General features: G+C 41.8%; 1 protein-coding gene across 6 annotated transcripts in view; it reads right to left on the bottom strand.

The window, feature by feature from the left end:
• The window catches only part of NUP153 (nucleoporin 153), a 44,471-nt gene extending 25,236 nt beyond the window's left edge, over positions 1 to 19,235 (bottom strand). For 2 of the 6 annotated variants that reach the window (XM_070747299.1, XM_070747300.1), the window contains exons 1-11: positions 19,067 to 19,234; positions 9,751 to 9,964; positions 7,404 to 7,652; positions 6,678 to 6,817; positions 6,470 to 6,598; positions 5,482 to 5,598; positions 5,315 to 5,359; positions 5,177 to 5,230; positions 4,161 to 4,307; positions 3,485 to 3,537; positions 2,009 to 2,132 (exon numbers count right to left, since the gene is read on the bottom strand). In XM_070747299.1, the coding sequence (XP_070603400.1) occupies positions 2,009 to 2,132; positions 3,485 to 3,537; positions 4,161 to 4,307; positions 5,177 to 5,230; positions 5,315 to 5,359; positions 5,482 to 5,598; positions 6,470 to 6,598; positions 6,678 to 6,817; positions 7,404 to 7,652; positions 9,751 to 9,964; positions 19,067 to 19,183 (1,389 nt within the window). In that variant the 5' untranslated portion in view covers positions 19,184 to 19,234. Of the gene's footprint in view, positions 1 to 2,008; positions 2,136 to 3,484; positions 3,556 to 4,160; positions 4,308 to 5,176; positions 5,231 to 5,314; positions 5,360 to 5,481; positions 5,599 to 6,469; positions 6,599 to 6,677; positions 6,818 to 7,403; positions 7,653 to 9,750; positions 9,965 to 19,066 lie in introns of all 6 variants that reach the window. The other 4 variants (XM_070747295.1, XM_070747296.1, XM_070747297.1 and 1 more) reach the window with 4 other exon arrangements.
• Positions 19,236 to 19,767: the final 532 nt, after the last annotated feature.

Here is a 19,767-nt window from a genome sequence, read left to right as displayed (position 1 = left end):
AGCCAGGAAAGCCGAGCCGGGCGTGGCGGGGAACATCGGCGCGGGAGGCAGGAGACGGCCGCCGTCACCGCCATACGCGGCTCGGCTTCCCTGGCTGCTGCTCCGGTCGCCCGATCGTCTCCTGCCTCCCGTGCCGATGTTCCCTGCCAAGCCTGGCTCGGATTCCCTGGCTGCTTGGCCGGGGGGGGGGGGGGGGCTCGGCCGAAAGGAGCTGGAGACGCAGAGCTGAACACACCCCTTCATCCCCAAAGGCCGGCCTTTTTGTCTGGGAGGGAAGATGACGTGCCGGTGGCACAGGGGCGAGGGGCGGGAGGCAAATCGCTGCGTCTCCAGCCCCTTTTGGCCGAGCCCCCCCCCTCCGGCCAAGCAGCCAGGGAAGCCGAACTGGGCTTGGCGGGGAACATCGGCACGGGAGGCAGCTTCTGCCGGACATGGGCAATGGGCGGGACAGAGAAGCGGGGAGAATCAGGAGGCTCCTTTGGCAGCTGGGGGCTGCCTGGCTTTGTTGTTTTGGCTGCAGCGGGTGCCAGGCAGCCTCCAGCCGCCAAAGGAACCTCCTGATTCTTCCCGCTTCTCTGTCCCGCCCATTGCCCATGTCCGGCAGAAGCTGCTGCCTTATTGCTCTTTGCCGGCGGGATGCAAAGTGCTGGGGTGGGAGGGTGTCCTGACAGCCCCCCCACCCATATGCTTCGCCTCCCGCCGGGCAAGAGCGCTCGGGTGGCAACTTCTTCTAGATACGGGCGATGTCCACGCTCTCTCTCGGCGCTTTCGAGCCGAGTCCGTGAGCGAGTTCGCTCCCGGACTCGGCTCGAAGGCGGCGAGAGACAGCGCCAAGGAACGGGCCTGTCCACGCTCTCTCTCGGCGCTTTCGAGCCGAGTCCGTGAGCGAGTTCGCTCCCGGACTCGGCTCGAAAGCGCCGAGAGACAGCGCCAAGGAACGGGCCTGTCCACGCTGTCTCTCGGCGCTTTCGAGCCGAGTCCGTGAGCGAGTTCGCTCCCGGACTCGGCTCGAAGGCGGCGAGAGACAGCGCCAAGGAACGGGCCTGTCCACGCTCTCTCTCGGCGCTTTCGAGCAGAGTCCGTGAGCGAGTTCGCTCCCGGACTCGGCTCGAAGGCGGCGAGAGACAGCGCCAAGGAACGGGCCTGTCCACGCTCTCTCTCGGCGCTTTCGAGCCGAGTCCGTGAGCGAGTTCGCTCCCGGACTCGGCTCGAAGGCGGCGAGAGACAGCGCCAAGGAACGGGCCTGTCCACGCTCTCTCTCGGCGCTTTCGAGCCGAGTCCGTGAGCGAGTTCGCTCCCGGACTCGGCTCGAAGGCGGCGAGAGACAGCGCCAAGGAACGGGCCTGTCCACGCTCTCTCTCGGCGCTTTCGAGCCGAGTCCGTGAGCGAGTTCGCTCCCGGACTCGGCTCGAAGGCGGCGAGAGACAGCGCCAAGGAACGGGCCTGTCCACGCTCTCTCTCGGCGCTTTCGAGCCGAGTCCGTGAGCGAGTTCGCTCCCGGACTCGGCTCGAAGGCGGCGAGAGACAGCGCCAAGGAACGGGCCTGTCCACGCTCTCTCTCGGCGCTTTCGAGCCGAGTCCGTGAGCGAGTTCGCTCCCGGACTCGGCTCGAAAGCGCCGAGAGACAGCGTCCCCCGGACCCCCAACCCGGGTTTGGGGGGCTGCTAGGAAGCCCTCCATGCCGGCGGCAAACAGCCGTGCCGCCCCCAATCTTCGGCTCCTCGCTAGCGCTGTGGGAGTAAAAACACCATCTGCACATGCGCAGACGGTGTTTTTACTTCCGCATCGCTACTTCGCGAAAACCCGCTCGTTGCGGGGGCTCCTGGAACGGAACCCTCGCAACGAGCGGGGGATCACTGTATACTAAATAGTTTTGTCTATTACAGTATGTTATTCAAACAAATTAAGAATAAAAGGTCCTATGTGGGCCCATAATCTATGGAAAATTTAATATTTCACACAGCTTCTCCACTAATAAAATATATTACAACATAATGAATACATTTACCTCATTTTCTGAGGGTTTTGGTACATAGTGTAAATTTCTTTCCTTTTTCATTTTGCCTCCACCACTTCCTACTGCAGGTGGTAGTCCATTGGCTGCAGAAGTCGTAAATGTAGGGCTTGTGACACTGTTGAGATAGAATCAATAGATGTTGCAAAAATTTTCTTGCACATTGCAACAGTTGGTATAACTTATAAATAACAAACATATGTTTCTATTCCAGTCAAAAGTTAATAGAAAGTGTAAAATCTTCATGGTTTTATTTTCCACTGCCATCTTTTTTTCTCAAGGTCTACCATCAAGACAGATGCACCTTGTCTTGGATGGCAAACCTTACAGAACTTTTAATTTTTAGAAATTTTAAAAGTTATCTATAAAATTCCCTTTCATGTTTTTGACTACAGAGCAGAAAACAGCTTAACAGAAAACAAGCAATTAGGCAATAAATACGGAGTCCTACATCCCTTTGAAACATACCACCTCACTATTTCATCTCTTCTACCTATAGAGTCAGAGAACTTTTGTGAAGGAGATTGGAACATTCCCTTCCAATATCAAGATAGTTCTGTTATTTTCACCCGTGTTTTAAAGGTCTATCTCAGGCATTTCCAATTCAATGTTTGTAATGAACAGCTCTTTTTCTTTAGCAAAAGCCCAATTTCACGTAATTCTTTTTATCTTGCTGTTATCCATTGTCTTCCTACATCTTTGCCCAGAAGAATTAAATGAGGGAATCTCCTGAACGTTACAGCCTTACAGTCCTTACTCTCACAATGTGTACTAGGTCTTCTGATTCACTGGAGAAGTTTTTCAGAAGACACATGGGCCTGAAGGCGAGTAAGGAAAGTAGCAAAGAAGCTGGAACGTTATTAAAGGTAAATGGTGTTTTATAATTATAGATAATCCTTAACTTAAAACTGTAATTGAAAACAAAATTGTGGTCGTGGCTTGTGGTTGTAAAATGGGTCACATTGTGCTAAGCTGATTGCTGAGTGACAAAGTGTAATCATGTGACTATGGGGATATTCACTGAAACTTTGAATCTGGGTTGTAAGTAGCCCTGTAGACAGGAGTGAAATGTCAGAGAGCCAGTCGTGAAGGCAGTGCAAGGTGCCACCTACCCGCACAGATGGCGCAATTTGGGTTCTTTTACACTTTGTGCATACACAGAACACTTTGTGCATTCGCAGAGGATAAAAGAACCCAAATGGAGGCATCTGGGCAGGTAGGCGGAGACTTGCACTGCCTTCGCGACCGGCTGTACAACGACTGACAGGCATGAGCAAACTGGAAGCATTTCACACTCCCTGGAGAGATCTGTTGTAACTTTGAACAGCTGCTAAGAGACTGGTCATAAGTTGAGGATTATCTTTTAGGTTGATAATATATTCCATTTCTTGCTTAGAAAAATGAAAAACATAAGTAAAGTCAAATATTATTCATCATAAGTCCTTCAGAACCACAGTGAACTTTACATACCTTTTTGATTGTTCACTTTGCAATTCCATTGTGAGCCTTTTCTCCTGCCCTGTCTGTAAAGAAATATTATGCTGAAAATTTTAGTCCATTTATTTTCTAATCTAGTTTTATAAAATAATTGCATTAATGAATGAAAAACACAAGTTTTGTTTACTCAAACATTTCTCAACCTCACTTATTTTTGTTTATGTGTTTCTTCAATAATACTTCTTTATGGCCCCCTGATGTTCAGAATAATTTAAATAATTCTCCTTTAGGCAGTAACAGTAAATCACTTCCAAAAAACCTTGCCAAGAAAAAACTACATCATCAACTTAAAGGCACCAAATCAAAAACAAAAACACACCTCATAATTAATTCCGTTAGTGCACTAGCCAACATACTTTTCAACAAAGACACTAGATTCCCACTATTTATATATTTTTTTTAAAAAAACGTTAATCCATTTTAGTCAAAAATCATATTTCAAAAGCAGACTCAAATAAGCAAGCTTGCAATTTCTATTATATCAGTCTCTAAAAGTTTTAATTATATGTGGAAAACTACTGGTAAAGCAATAGTTAATAAATTTTTTCAAGAATGCTAATTCAAATTAAATCAGGATATAAAATACTGGAGAAAAATGGAGTGTGTATAATAGTTATGTATATAGTTAAATATTTTGACATATACTTACTTTATGGTTGATCTCTAGTCTCTGTCGTACCCTGCTTGATTCAGCAGCAGACACAAGAGAAGGTTTAAAAAACTGTGAATGAGTCATTAACCGTGAAACCGGCTTGGGTGTCACAAGCTTCTGAACTGGTGGATAATGAGTTTCAACCTTCAAAATAAGAAATATTCACACTGAACCAAAAGTAACCAGGAGAAAGCTAATTCATCACTATACAAGTGAAATCTATTTCAGCCCATTTTATTAATAAATTATATCAATTTAGTTTTAAACAAGAAATTATGGACAGTAGACAACACATTTGCTTTGGCAACAAACCATTAACATACTGGTTTTGGCCAACAATTACTACTGCCAACTATTTATTATACTATGAATAGACAATTCCTTCTTTTTTCTACTTAATGACAGGTGGCTGCATCTATCTGATATATGCCAAAAGGAAAAAAGCGTCAGTTATCTGTCTTCTCTTTCAGTTGTCAGTTAGCAAGGAATTAATGTTTCCACACAGAATGTACAACCCAGAACTGAAAATAAAATTGTATTTGTTTATACAAAACCAATGCAGCAAACAAACTGAAAAATTATGAAGAAGATGATGAAATTTACTATATCACACATGTTAATCTAAAATCTAAATTTCAGACCTGAACAGAAGGCAGTCTAATATTTGAGGAATATTGATCTGAATATTGATCGGAACCATAATGATCTGACAATTTTCCAGTATAGTCACTGATTCATGGTGTTGAAATGTGGTTTGGAATCAAAAGAATTTTATATTTTCAGAAAATTGCTCAAGCATTATTTGAATGGCTGGATCAGTACAGCCCAAACACACATGTAAAACATTAGTGTTCCTGGAGTTTCCATATCAAATCAGAACATTCTTTTCCTTCTTAATTTTTAATGGAGCCCTGTAAATCTGTGTAAGATTCCACATAACAGTTCCACATCAAAGAATTAAATAAGCTCTGCACTGCTTACAAATAATGGTAAGATTTTGTAAATTAACTCACTCTTTTTCTTGATGAATGGAAATTGGTAACATTCAGCATACTGTTTTCCAAAGGCTGAAATATAAAACACAAAAATTAAATCTTCTGTTTTGAAACTAAATTTGTCAGGAAATTTCAAAAGTTTGAAAATTAACTTACAGATGACAATGGAGTAGAAACTGAAGAGGGAATTCTTTTAGCATCCTGTTGAATAAGCACAACACTGTTAAATTACATGTGTAGACACATTTATCAAATGCAATGATTATACATAGACAATATTGTCTTAGGTATTGAAAATAACTTATAGAAAGAGAGTAATTTACTGCTAATGGACTTGATAATTTCTCCAGAGACTGCAAGATGCGCCTTGCAGTAGAACTTGTCACTCCATAGGATTGTGCGCTTGCTTGCTTGGCTTTCATTTGTCGTCTTAATGGTGTCTGAAAAATCAACACAATCAACATCATAATCCTTATTTTTAATTTTCCTATTATAGCAGACACAATAATGATCAGACTGTCTCCTGAATCTCCACAACTTTGAGAAAAAAGAATGGTCATTATGTTCAGTATGATAGAACATAAGGCAAGAGAACCTTCTGGCATCTTGGCATAGAGAAATAATATCAGGACCAGTGGAGTGATGGAATGATGGGAGGGAAAGGGAGGGGAGGAGAGGAGGGAGGAAGAAATCTGGCACTGAAAAGAGAAGCATCAAAATAGGCAGTTACAGTAGTAACCTTCACACAATTCTTCCTCTGCCACCATGTGGTAACATGATATTTTAGGAAGAAAAAGGCAACAACCACCTTAGCTCTTTCCTGTTAGCTGACTCACTAAGGAGAGGAGACACAGGATCATGTTCCATAACCTCCTTGCTTGATCCTAGAATAACACTTTCAGTAAGTTTGTTGAGAAGTATAGTAGAATAAGTATCATTACGAGATGCTATGTAACAAGCCAATTTGTAGCTTTCACTTTTGTTTTATTTTAGGTTTAAATTGAAACATGTTTAACACTGGTAGAAAAACAATAAAGTTGGAAGTTTTACAAACATTAAAGAAAAGACTTTGAATCTTGCCCAGAAGAGAGGGAAATGATGGAAATACATGGCCTGAGGTTTATGCAATACCAAATCATGATCAAAACAATCCAAAACTAATATATCTCATGCTCCCAATGCTGAATTGTCATTGGAAAAATTACATTCCTTAAATACATGTTAAGAGAAGAACAAGCAGAATTGGTACACAAAAGATAGGAATTATTTCGTAACCCTTATTACTTCCTGAAATCACCAGCATTTATTTACCTGATATGGAGTAATTCGCAATTTAGACTGCCTTGTTGTTGCAGCTGCACCACCATACGTAGTTTTGCCAGGATAAAATGGAGAATTCCCTAGCTGACTTGCCTTAAGAAATGATGCATTACCAAGTGACTGGAAATAAGAAAGATATTTAATTAGGAAGCTGGAAGCACAAGTCATAGGGCTAAAGCAACTATTATGCAGTACTTACAGGAGACAGTGCTCCAAAGGCAGACAAGTTAAATCCAGGTTTTTTAGAACTATTTGTTGAATGTTGAGGAAGGGAAACAGATCTTTCATTCTCTGCAGACCACAAAGGTGGCACCGAAGCATTTTTTGAAACGGTTATGTCTAAAAAAAATACATATAACTGCATCAATATCTTATTATAATGCCTTTTAAAATAAATGTAGTATAGAGAAAAAATTAGCCTTGCCCTTTTGATTAATTTTTTAATTTTAGATTATATTATTCCATTAAAAAACCTGCTGCTCTTTTTGTGTGGGTATCAGCTCTACCGGTAGGTACAGTAAGGGCATGTGGGGTGAGTATGGTATGCACCAGTGGAGATGGCGGGGACCGGCTGTGCATGCATTTAAGTAGTTGGGGGGAAAATTTTGGGGAGGGCTTATTTGAGTGCATGCTCTGAAAAGCCTGATTGTGTTAACTATAGACATGTCTTATTTTGGGGCAAACATGGTATTAAAAAATAAAAACAGTGCTTGACTGAATCTCAGCACTTTATTTTGAAGGTAGAAAAAGATAAGCTAGGATGGTTGCTAGACATGAGTAAAAAGGGTTTTCCTAAGGTGCATTTGCTGTTTTCCCCATTTTTGATTAAGTAAAACAAGGAGCATTTATATATACATACACAAAACACTATAGCTCCCAGATAATTTTACAATGTTAGTTTAAAAATTACAGTCAAATTAGTTACCTTTATCAGATGCCCTTGAAGAAAAGCCACTTGTAGTTGAGATGTTATCGTCTTCATGCTGCGAGGTAGAATCTTTCATTTCTTTTCCAAGTGAAAGTCGAGAATTATTAACTGGAAATGCAGTTGATGTGGATGGTTGAGAGAAGGGTGACGGGGAATCCAAAATGTTGCAGTTAGCGTGACTCCGATGAAGAGAGGGGCGTGTTAAAATATCTGAGAAATTTAGACTAGATCTACTTGTAGATGGCTCTAAAGAAAAAGAAAGAAAATCACACAACTTCTGTAAATGTGATGTGGGAGGGGAGGGAGAGAAAACCCAAGAAAATTTGAAATTATTTATAAAAGATACTAAATAATAAACATTGTCTACTTTATACTGTACTTCAATTGTTCCATTCCTCTCTAGCTCCAAAAATTAAGGAAAGGAAATTTTGTGAGAATAGCTATTATATTTGTGCCAAGAACTATACTATTATAACAAAACTATTGTTGTATGTAAAGAAAGAATAAAAATATTATTTTCCAACACTATCCTGAGCATAGAATTTAAATAATTTTAAAAGATTAATACAATATAAACTAATCTAAGTGCCCAGTAGATTGTACTTTCAATTAAGTTATTGAGTGATTAGATTTATTTTATATTATTTATGAGTAATTCTATACCTGCCTTTCCTCTTATATAAGCATTTAAGACAGCTTACAAGCATTGCAATACAAATTATATAACCTTTTAAAGTTTTATTTATCATATTTATATAGTCGCCCATCTCACATGAAAGTAAGTTACTCAGGGTATCCTACAGTATATCATTATAATAAACACACAAGACAAACACATACATACCGTCAGTCATAATTTAAAAATAACTATTAAAAAAGGCACACAAAACAAGAAGGGATATTAATCACAGAAAAATCCCCCAAGTTCTCAAAGACCAGATAACATCTAGGTCTTGAGGGACTCACAGAATGTTGAGAGAAATGGAGCTAATCTCATTTGAGATGTTGGAAGCTGGACTAAAGCCGCCTTGTCTAATTACTGTGGGATTTCATTCATTCATGCATTCATTTATATAACTTCTATGCCGCCCTTCTTGAAGCGACTCAGGGCGGCGTACAACATAATGAAAACAATATGTATGAAAAAAACTAATTATTGTTAAAAAGAATTATTTATAAAATCGTAAAAAACCCCACATGCAGTCATTCCCATTCATGCACCAATTACCATGTTTCCCTGTCATATTTTTTTGAACCCTGAAATAAGTGTTTGGCTTTACTGCCATGCACTCAACAGCCTGTTTGAGCTTATTACCAGGAGATGTCTTATTCTGGGGGAAGCAGGGTAACAATTACAATCGGGATTGCAGGGATTGTCATTGCTAAATGGTGTGGTTACACTCTACAAACACATTGCTTAACAACAAAAATTCTGCTTCCAGTTGCTGTTAAGGACTCTACTATTTTCTCTTTCCAGTAATACTATCATATGTTAAAACATCCAAACTTATAGTGGGAATAGGAAGGTCTATCATGCTTCATGTTGAAGCAAAGGATTACCAGTTCTGAAAACTGATTATAAATAGTGAAATGGGCAATGATAAGTCCTCGGAGTGGGAGGGCATATAAATCCAATAAATAAATAAATATACATACATAAACTCAGCAATCGTTGCTTTTAAAATTTAGATTCAAACCATTTATTTAACTGAAGAGTAGAATGATGAGAAATAAATTTTCCAATTCAGTTTGGAATACAGATAGTTTTTTGTGTAAAAGGAGGATGAGCTAATTTCTTGTGTCACCCATCAACTTCAATTTTCCAGTAAGTTATTTTTTTAAGATTAGAGGACATAGTATGTACAGGCTTCTGATAATGGCAATTAATGATACTATTGGCAAGTATTGATATAGGACATTTCTATTTAAAACTCAACATATGACATATAGGCCAAATTTCTTTGTTCACCTCTTGGCATATAACAGAAACTTAAAATCTACCAAAAAATTATTTTGATTAAATGATGAATACAAAAATGTACAAGTCAAGAAAGGACGTACGTGGTCTTACTATCTTCTTCTGTTGCTTAATAAAATGCTGATCATAAAAAGTAGGTTATGGTAATATTAAATTAAATTATATCTGCCATTGAATTGAATTTAATCTGATCAACTTGGAAGGCATTCATTAAGAGTATAAAGATGCTAGCAATTAAATAAAAAAGCATTCCATAATATGAGTCTCAAAAGTTAGCAAAATCTTTATAATTCATAATGTTTGGAGAAAATTTGCAATGGTTATTGATTAACCTTATTAATTGATTAATAAAATGAACAAACCCACCTTCTAAAGAAATTCTGGTTGGCTCAGGAGTGATTCGACCATGCATCTCAAGAGCATCTTCAGTGATATCATCTGCAAAGGCAAGATGATAGTTTATATCCCCCTCCAGATTTCTTTGCTCATTTGGAGATGTCTCTTCATTTTGTGTAAAATATCTTTGAAGCCAAGTTGGAACAATGTTTTTTATAGATTCCTTCACAATATTCATAATTCCCTATCGAAAATAAAGAAAACACAGTTGTAAATTGGAAGCTTTATTACACAGTTCAGACAACTAAACTACAAAATTCCTTTAGCTAACAGCTATTTCTAGTAGTGCCAAGAAATCTGAGGAAGCAAATCCAAAATTATTTCCTAAACATTTTTAGAAGTCTTACATTTTTTATCAAATAATGTTTCAAATTCTGCCATTTTCACTAGCAAACACAGAAATATCCTTAAATGTACAGAACAATTCATCTTAATTATTTATTATATTAATATTTGACCCTTCTTTTGGGAATTTAAGTTACCATATATAGAGCATTCCTTTTTCTTATTTTACCTCCCAACTCTATAAATGCACCAGATAACTTCCATGGCTTACTAAATGTAAATCTCCCTATTTCTAGTCCAATGCCTAATCCACTACAGTGATCCCCCGATCATTGCGAGGGTTCCGTTCCAGGACCCCCCGCAATGATCGGTTTTTCGCGAAGTAGCGCTGCAGAAGTAAAAACACCATCTGCGCATGCGCAGATGGTGTTTTTACTTCCGCAGCGCTAGCGAGGAGCCGAAGATTGGGGTTCCTGGGAAGGGGACTCAGCTGGGAAGCGGCGCTGGGGTTTCCCCACCGCCCACGCAAACTCCTCGCTGCCGCTCGCCCGCCCTTCGCCCGCCCACGCCGCTCGCTCGCGCCGCTTCCCAGCTGAGTCCTGAAGCCAATTCGCTTCAGGACTCAGCTGGGAAGCGGCGAGAATGAACGGCGTGGGCGGGCGAGCGGCGGGCGCGCGGGCAGGCAGGCGGCGGACAAGCCGCTCGCTCACGCCGCTTCCCAGCTGAGTCCTGAAGCCAATTCGCTTCAGGACTCAGCTGGGAAGCGGCGAGAATGAACGGCGTGGGCGGGCGAAGGGCGGGTGAAGGGCAGGCAGGCGGCGGACAAGCCGTTCGCTTGCGCCGCTCACTCGCGCCACTTCCCAGCTGAGTCCTGAAGCCAATTCGCTTCAGGACTCAGCTGGGAAGCGGCGCGAGCGAACGGCGTGGTTGGGCGAAGGGTGGGCGAGCGGCAGCGAGGAGTTTGCGTGGGCGGTGGGGAAACTCCTCGCTGATGCCCGCCGCTCGCCCTCCCGCCAGCAAGAGGGGGAAGACCCAGGGAAGCCGCCCAGCAGCTGATCTTCCCGGCGCCATCTACACATGCGTGCCCATAGAAAAAAAGGGCGCGCATGCGCAGATGGTGTTTTTACTTCCGGGTTGAAAAATCGCCATATAGCCGTTTCGCAATGATCGGGATCGCAATACCCGGGGGATCACTGTATACCAGTGGTTCTCAACCTGGGAGTCAGGACCCCTTTGGGGGTTGAACGACCGTTTCACACGGGTCACCTAAGACCATGGAAAAAGACAAATTTTTCATGGTGTTAGGAACTAAAGCTTCTATTCTGGCACCTTGGAATACTGTATATGTTTTCAATCTGACCAATCAGGTGTTTACAGTGGGGGTATCCCTCTGACATTCCTGCCAATCAGCTTAAAGATCTGTGGGGAGAACTGGCGCTAGATCTATGGTTGGGGGTCACCACAACATGAGGAACAGTATTAAGGGGTCATGGCATTAGAAAGGTTGAGAACCACTGCACTATACTGTTAGATACATATTGTTATGTCTTCCTACTCTTTAGCAAAGGTAAGAAGCTATCTGCTTCCCCCCATTCTTAAGAATTGGGAAGAATTTCCCATAGTGGGATAATTTCAAATGGATTATCTTTCTTCCTCTGAGCTGTGATAGTATGGGGTGGGTGGATTTTTGCTTCTGCTTTTAATATGCTAAACAAAAAAACCTTGGCACTCCAAAGCAGTTTCCGTGCTGTAGCCGGGCCTGAAACCCGACTGTTGAGGGCCTAGATAATCGGCTTCTTCCAAGGACTGCTGGAGCTGGAGCGCCGCCACCTTCTCAACAACCTTCCCCATAAAGGGAAGGTTGGAGACTGGATGATAGTTGTTGAGAATGGCTGGGTCCAGGGAAGGCTTCTTGAGGAGGGGGCACACAAGTGCCTCCTTGTAGGTAACCAGAAAGGACCCCCTCCCCAAAGAAGCATTGACAATCTCCTGGACCCAGCTCCGTGATATCTCCCTGCTGGGCGAAACCAGCCAGGAGGGACACGGATCCAGTAAACAGGTGGCGGAACTCACAGCTCCAATGGCCTTGTCCACTTCATCAGGTGTCACCAGATCAAACTCTTCCCAGACAGATGGACAAATACGGGCCCCAGTCACATCAACTGACTCGTTGTTAGTCAACTCTGTTATCCAATCGGAGTCGAGGTCTGCCCAGATCCGAGCGACTTTATCAGCGAAAAATGTGTTAAAATCCTCAGCACTCCTCTGCAAGGGTTCCCCAACTCCCCCCGGTTAAGAAGGGAGCGAGTCACCCTAAACAGAGCGGCTGGGCGAGATTACGCTGATGCAATCAAGGTGGCATGATACGTGCATCTTGCTGCCTTGAGCGCCACTTTATAAGTCTTAATATGAGCTCTTACAAGTGTTTGATCAGATTCGGACTTATTCTTCCTCCATCGCTTCTCTAGACATCTCTGCATATATTTGAAAAAGACACACTACATACATAAATCTTTGATTTAGAACAAAAAAATGTTGAAATATTTTGCTGGCCATTATAGTCAGATTGTGAAAAATAAACGTTGCATTTCTTAGTTGTCTATTGAATTTATGAACTTCTTTAATTAATCCGACCATATTTCCCATACTAATTCTAGTAGGTGAAATGTTATATATCGGTGAGGGCGAACCTTTTTTGGTTCACGTGCCAAAAGGGTGAGAGTGTATGTGTGCGCGCTAGCATGCGCGCACGTGCCCACACCCCTCCCCTCCATGCATGTGCAACCCCCGCGCTGCCACTGCGCATGCACACAATTCCCCCATCCCCATGTATGCACACAGGCCTCACTAAAGCTTGGGACAGTGGAAAAAACGGCCAAACCGGAAGTTCGGAAAATGCACTCCCGGTTTGCCTGTTAGGTGGTTTTTTGCGCTCCAGGGCTTCAGGATGCTTCCCTGAATGCTCCAGAGTGCAAAGAAACAGCACAAATGGGCAAACTGGAAATGCGTTTTCCGAACATCCCTGAAGGTTCAAAGCGGCCTTCCCCAAGGCTGAAAATCATCTGGCCAGAATATGCCTGTGCGCTGGAACTAACATAGGGCAAGGTCTCACGTGCTCTCCAATATGTGCCATAGGTCTGCCATCACGATTATATGCTGTAGATTTTAAATAATATTGCCTGCTACATAAAAAATTGTTTCATGACACAAAGCTATTTTTATTCAAATGAAAAAAGAAAACACACATCATCATTTAAATGAGACGCTCTAAATGAAACTTTTAAAAACATCAGAATATTTCTATATTTCTTTTCCTGACTTCATATGGGTGGGATACTTGCTTACCTGGCTTTGACTTATCTTTCAAGGGAAGTCTGCTTGATATCCCAGATAATATCTTTTAGTAGCAAATGAAAATGTTTGTGTTTAAACAGAACATTTTGTTAATTAAAAATTATCTAAGTTAAGAATATATGTTTAACAGCTGAAAAAAATTAAAAGCAAAGTGACCTTTGCAAGATATTAAATATTAAAAGTGGGCCTCCACAGGCAGAGAATTACAGGTTCTGGTCTGTGTCCCCATTAATGGCATCTTAAATATTGACAGAATGAAATGTAGAGCTTTTCAAGTTAAGCATATTCAGAAGATGGTCCTCAAGATATTTTATTCATTTTTATGGCTTTAGATGCATTAATTTTAGGAACTAAGTAATCACATGCATATGCTACCCAAAACCATCTCTAATATAAATACTAAACTGTAAAATCTTTTGAAATACATATTTTACTGATCAGTGCAAATATAGCCTAAATAAGGTTTTTATGGTAGAGACAAAGGACAACCAACTCCTAAGAAACACTTCCTTAACTCAGATGATAACTATCAATTACTGCCCAGAAACAAACCACCACTTTTGGGGTAAGGTGCTTGAGATGATGTTGTTTGTTCAGTTGTGGATTTTTTAAAAAAACATCCACTATCTCAATCTTTTATAGTCTGGATTTAGTCTTGGTTGATGGCCAGAATCAGCCATGGAACCCTCACAGATGATCTTTTGTGGGAGACACACAGAAGGAATGTCGACCTATTGATTCATGAGGTACATCTGATACCATCATTCTTTGCAGATTATCTGAAGGAAAGCAGTTTATCTTCTAGGGCAGGATTTAGAACAGATGATTTTAGTTGTGCTTGTAGATGAATTGTGGCAGAGCTAGATTACAAATGGTGATCACATGACCTTAGGAAGTGCAACTGTCAGGAATGCATGCCAATTGCTAAGCACCCAAATTTTGATCACATGACTATGGAGATACCGCAATGATTGCAAGTGTGAAAACTAGTCCTAAATCACTTTTTCAGTGTTGTAACTGTGAACAGTTACTAAACAAATGATTACGTCAAGGATTATCTGTATTGCTGCATGTTTTACATAGGAAAGAACTTGAAAAAAAACCTCAGAATGTAGCAATGCAAGCAATGATGGGCATGCCTTGGATTGCCTGTATAATGTTCCTATTTCCTAAATTGCATGAGCTGCAATCTTGCTTCCAGGTTATTTTCTATAAGAGTCTATGTGACATAGAGCCTGATAACTTGAGGAACCATCTATCTCCATAATATCCATTTGGCCATTTGACAGAGCAAAATTGATATGCTCTGTATTCCTCTCTAAACAATACCATCTATCAGAAGTACACCTTCTCCATCCCTGCACTTGTCCTCTGGAATGAAGTCCCTCTGAGATTCCCTCTGAATTTTGAGTAGGCCTTCAGAAGGTCTTAAAGATTTACCCCTTTGCCCAGGTTTTTGGCTAATGTGATTTAAGTCCTTCCAAGTAGCATGAGTTTTTAAATTATTATTGCCAAATTCTGTTACTGTTATGCTCCCTTGCCTTTATTAATATAATTATTTGGGGAGGGGGTTACTTAGTACAAATTTTAATAACAATCCTGGATCATTTGTTAGTTGGTGGCATCCTGCCACAATATATTTGATTTCTACTTCCAAGAAAAGTCTCTCAATGGTATCTAAGCCTTTGCACCATAGACACTTATTGGGGCCACCACAAAGCACTATTTCATACTCAATGTTATTTATATCTATAAAAATTAACTGGAGGGTATTATCAAGAATTTTAGGGCTAGGTGAAATGAATCTATTGATGACACTCAGCTATCTTTCTCCAAAGTGAAAGCAAATGTGATGCACCAAGATAATGAGCTGGGCACACAATAAACTGAGACTGAACCTGAGAATGAAATCCTGTGTGCAAGTTATTCCTGGACAAGCGTTTGGGAGTGTGTTTCAAATGTGATTGAGATTCCTTCCAAAAAGATAAACATGTAGTTTAGTGATGTTCTGGTAGTCAATGATGAAGTATCACTAGACACCTGAGGGATCCCCATGACCAGGAAGATCTTTTACTAATTTCAGATAATATGCCAACCACCACAGATCAGGGTACTTGACACATCTCCCTTCCTATTACAAATCTGGTCAGTCATTCATGGATAATAAGGAAGAGTCTACTGTCTATAACAAGGTTGGCACGCTACTATCTTGTAGTTTCTTGATAATAGGTTTCCCCGAGATGATTTTTGTATCCGGGAGTGAAATCCAAAAAAACATTTTTAGATGTGTAAGGAACATACTGATGGCCTCTTTTCGCCTAGGCCAGTGATGGCGCACCTATGGCACGGGTGCCACAGGTGGCACACGGAGCCATATCCGATAGCACATGAGCCGTTGTCCTAGTTTAGCTACAACATGCATGTGTGTGGCAGCCACCTGATTTTTGGCTTGCATGGAAGCTCTGGGAGGGCGTTTTTGGCTTCCAGAAAGCCTCCAGGGGGATGGGGGAAGGTGTTTTTACCCTCTCCTGGCTCCAGGGTAGACATTGGAACCTGGGATGGGCGAAACATGAGCCTACTGGGCCCACCAGAAGTTGGGAAACAGGCCATTTATGGCCTCCAGAGGGTGGGAAAAGCTGTTTTCAATCTCCCCAGGCATTGAATTATGGGTGTGGGTACCCAAGGAAAAAAAGGTTCACCATCACTGGCCTAGGCCTTCTCTGTTGAATGACAACCATTTATATTACATTTTTAGTAAATATGTAAATATATTACATATACTTATAGGAAATGTTACATATACACGTAGGAAATAAATAACACTCTCAGTAAGTTAAAACTAACGGGCTTTAAATAAATACATTGGATCTATATCAAAGGTAATCTAAATTTCCCATGAAGTAGATGCAAATCTATCAAACTCTATAAAACTGTATGTGCATATTTGACTTGGATCCAATTGTAACTGACTAATGTGTCCTACTAGCTTTGAAAGACCTAAATTACACCTCATAGGAGGAAACCCAGTATTTCTAACTTTTGTGGCATAGCATTTTTTCCTGCTATCTAAAATCAATAATTAACATGTAAGAAATATTTTTATAACATGGTCATTGCCTATGTATTTCAAAAATATACTGTGCATTTCAAAATGATTTATTCTGAAAATCAGGTTATAATTGTATGAAATAAATTTACTGGGACTTTTTCCTCTGGAAAGATGTAAAAAAGTACAGGTAGTCATCAACTTATCACCACAATTCAGCCTGAATTTTCTGTTGCTAAGTGAGACATTTTGTCCCATTTAACAACCTTTCTTGTTACAGTTAAGTGAATTATTGCAGCTGATAAATTAGTAACAAGGTGTTAAGTGAATCTGGCTTCCACAATTATTGCTTGTCAGAAGGTCGCAAAAGGTAATCACATGACCCCAGGCACTGCAACCCTCAGTCACCAAGTGTTTGAATTGATCATAAGGATTGTGCAATGATTTTGTGAAAACTTTCGTGTCACTTTTTTCAGTGTCGTTGTAACTTTGAACAGTCACTAAACTGAACTGCTGCAAGTTATGTAAATAAGTATAATGTATTCATAAATTTGAAATAATAAAGGTAACATTTAAAATTACTGTATAGTTCAAAGTTAAAATTCATAGGAAAAATATCCTAGAGACTTCAAACCAACTATTAGTCTAAAACAGATCAATTAAAAAACCTGAATAATAATGAAACGGGCACACATTGTCAATTGCTGTATGCAGAATAAAAATTTCAGGGATTGTAATGATGACAGGAACACAGAAAGCTGTATCAAATCAAACTAAAAACTGGTCAATCTAGCCCAGCACTTCTGACAGGTCATTATTAGCACTCCAAGGCTTTAGGTGAGATTTTATTTTCCAGGCCTGCTTAGAAACATCAGAAAACTGAATCTAGGGCTTTGTATGCAAACATGAATCATACTGTTGAGCGCCTGTTCTCCCAATATACTATACTGTTCATTACATTATCTACATAATTATAATAAACAGCATGTGTGAATTGATAAAATATATATTAAAAAGTAACACAGTAGTCAGATCCTGATTATTAAATACACTAAATAATGGTAATAAAACAAATAATTCCAATGGAAGAGTTTATATTCCTCCTAGTAATTATGCAATTTGGAATCCTGGAAAAAAGGCTCTCTTTCTAAATTCTTCATAGTATATATTTTGTAATCTTTTACATAACTGATGTCACTGTCAAATTAAAAAAGAAACAAAACAAAGTAGAAATTGGATGGCCCAGGCCTGCCAAGTAAATTCAAATGGACAATTAAATTATTTTTGTTAAATCAGGTTAAATGTTTCAATCATTACTAACATTTGACTTTGTTTATTGTATGTACTATTTACTGTTGTCAGCCGCCCTGAGTCAGTCCCATTGGGATTGGGTGGCATAGATGTCAAATTAATTAAATTAAATTAGGCCATCCCCGCCCTCACCATAAATAGCGCTAATTTACAAATCAGCATTATTCATTTTGTCAAGGCAACAAGTAAAAGAAAAGGGTCATGTTGTCCACATATTTTAACCCAATAAATATAACTCCGAATTCTACAAACTTTGCAAGGTATTTATTTGAATTTAATTAGTTTTGGGATATACTGTACTCTCCAATCTCTTAAAAAATAGTCTAAAATTGGTTCGCTTTCACTAAATCAAAACCTTATTATTTATTAGATTTTAATAATAATAATAATAATAATAATAATAATAATAATAATTTGCTGATTTCAATGGGCTAGGCTGTGTCTTCTTTTGATAGAACTACCTTAACTGGATTTTATTATTATATTATTATTATTATTATTAAAAAGAATTAAAAAAAACCACCATCACACCTACCAATGAAATCAAACCAATTCGGGCTATCCTATACCACGTGCAGGAAAGGCATTTATGTATTTATTTTCTACCTACTTATTTATTATCTATTTATTATTGGGATTTATAGGCCGCCCAACTTCTTACGGAGTTCTGCACAAACATACAAAAAGGGGGGGAAAGTGCCAACGAGGGGGGGAAACAACCCCGATGCCAGTCTAGACCGCTCTCCTAAAAAATGAGTCAGCCCCGCAGGAAAAGCGGGAAAAAAAGTGATCGCGAGGAGGGCCTGCCCTCTCTTTCACTCCTCCTTCGTGCCCTCCCATCATCACTCCTGGGGGGGGGGGGGAATCCCTTTCCCCGCAGGCTTCTCCATCCCGCGGCCTTTAAAAAAAAAAACGTTCCACAGCCGGACGTGGAATTGTGAACCGTTCTAATTCTTTCCCTCACACACACAAACCCGCGTGCGCGTTCCTTAGTTCGCTCGCTCGCGCCGGGGCTTCCCCCCCCCCTCCTGGCTGAGGGCAGGGAAGTTAAAAAAAATAAAAATAAATAAAAGAGGGGCGGTTCATTTCGACCCCCGGCGCTCGTTAGCCCCGTGCGGCCAGAACGTGGCCTGGCTCTCCCTCTCAGGCCGACTTCCACCCCGGGACGCGTGAGTGAGCTTCCCCGGCAGTTCCGGGGGGCCGAGGGTGGTTTCCTCTTCCTTTCCTTCCCGCCAGTCTCCACGGATTTCCATCCTCCCCCGTGGCGGCCTTTCTCTCGCTCTCTCTTACCTGCTTGTTTCTTGGATAAGGCTTCGAGGAGGCCGCTGCCAGATGATACCGTCGCGTCCGGATCTTGCCGCCGCCGCCGCCGCCCGCACCGCCGGCTCCGCTTTCCCCCGAATCCATGTTGGTAACTTGGGCCGAGTCTCCCACCCACCCTCGGCGCGCGGCGGAAATCTACAGGCAAGGCCCGGCCTGGCCCGGCCTGGCCTCCCCCCCACCCCACCCCCGCCCGCCGCGCGGGCTCCCCTCTCACGCTCTCCCTCCTCCTCCTCCTCTTCCCCCCCTCCTCCTCCTCTTCCTCCTCTGCCCCCCCCAATCCTGTTCTGTGCTGTCACTGTCTCTATGGCGATGTCTCTCTCGCACCACGCAGCCGGCCTTGCGCCCTCACGGGATGCCTTCCTGTAGGTTTGGCTGGCGCGCGCGCGCGCCGAATCCGTCCTCACTACCGCCCCGCTTTCTCCTCCCTTTCCAAACCGCCGCCCCCCCTCCCTCCCTCCGCCCGCTTCCGTCACTGCCTAACTAGCTTGTTCGAGGTCTTTCCCCCCTCGTCCTCCTCCTCCTTCCTTCTCTCCTGACCAACCAGAGGGCACGCATGGGGACCGATTTTCGTCACCAAGCGGCGACTCCTCGGGTGCATCGTCTCGCGTTGAAACGCCGGGCTCTAGTGGGAAATGTAGTTTTTTGGAGAGGGGGGGCTGCGTAGAAAG

Source organism: Erythrolamprus reginae, chromosome 3, assembly GCF_031021105.1.
Source record: "Erythrolamprus reginae isolate rEryReg1 chromosome 3, rEryReg1.hap1, whole genome shotgun sequence".
Lineage (NCBI taxonomy): Eukaryota > Metazoa > Chordata > Lepidosauria > Squamata > Dipsadidae > Erythrolamprus > Erythrolamprus reginae.
The sequence above is the reverse complement of the archived record's forward strand: the minus strand, read 5'-3'. Positions and strand labels throughout refer to the sequence as shown.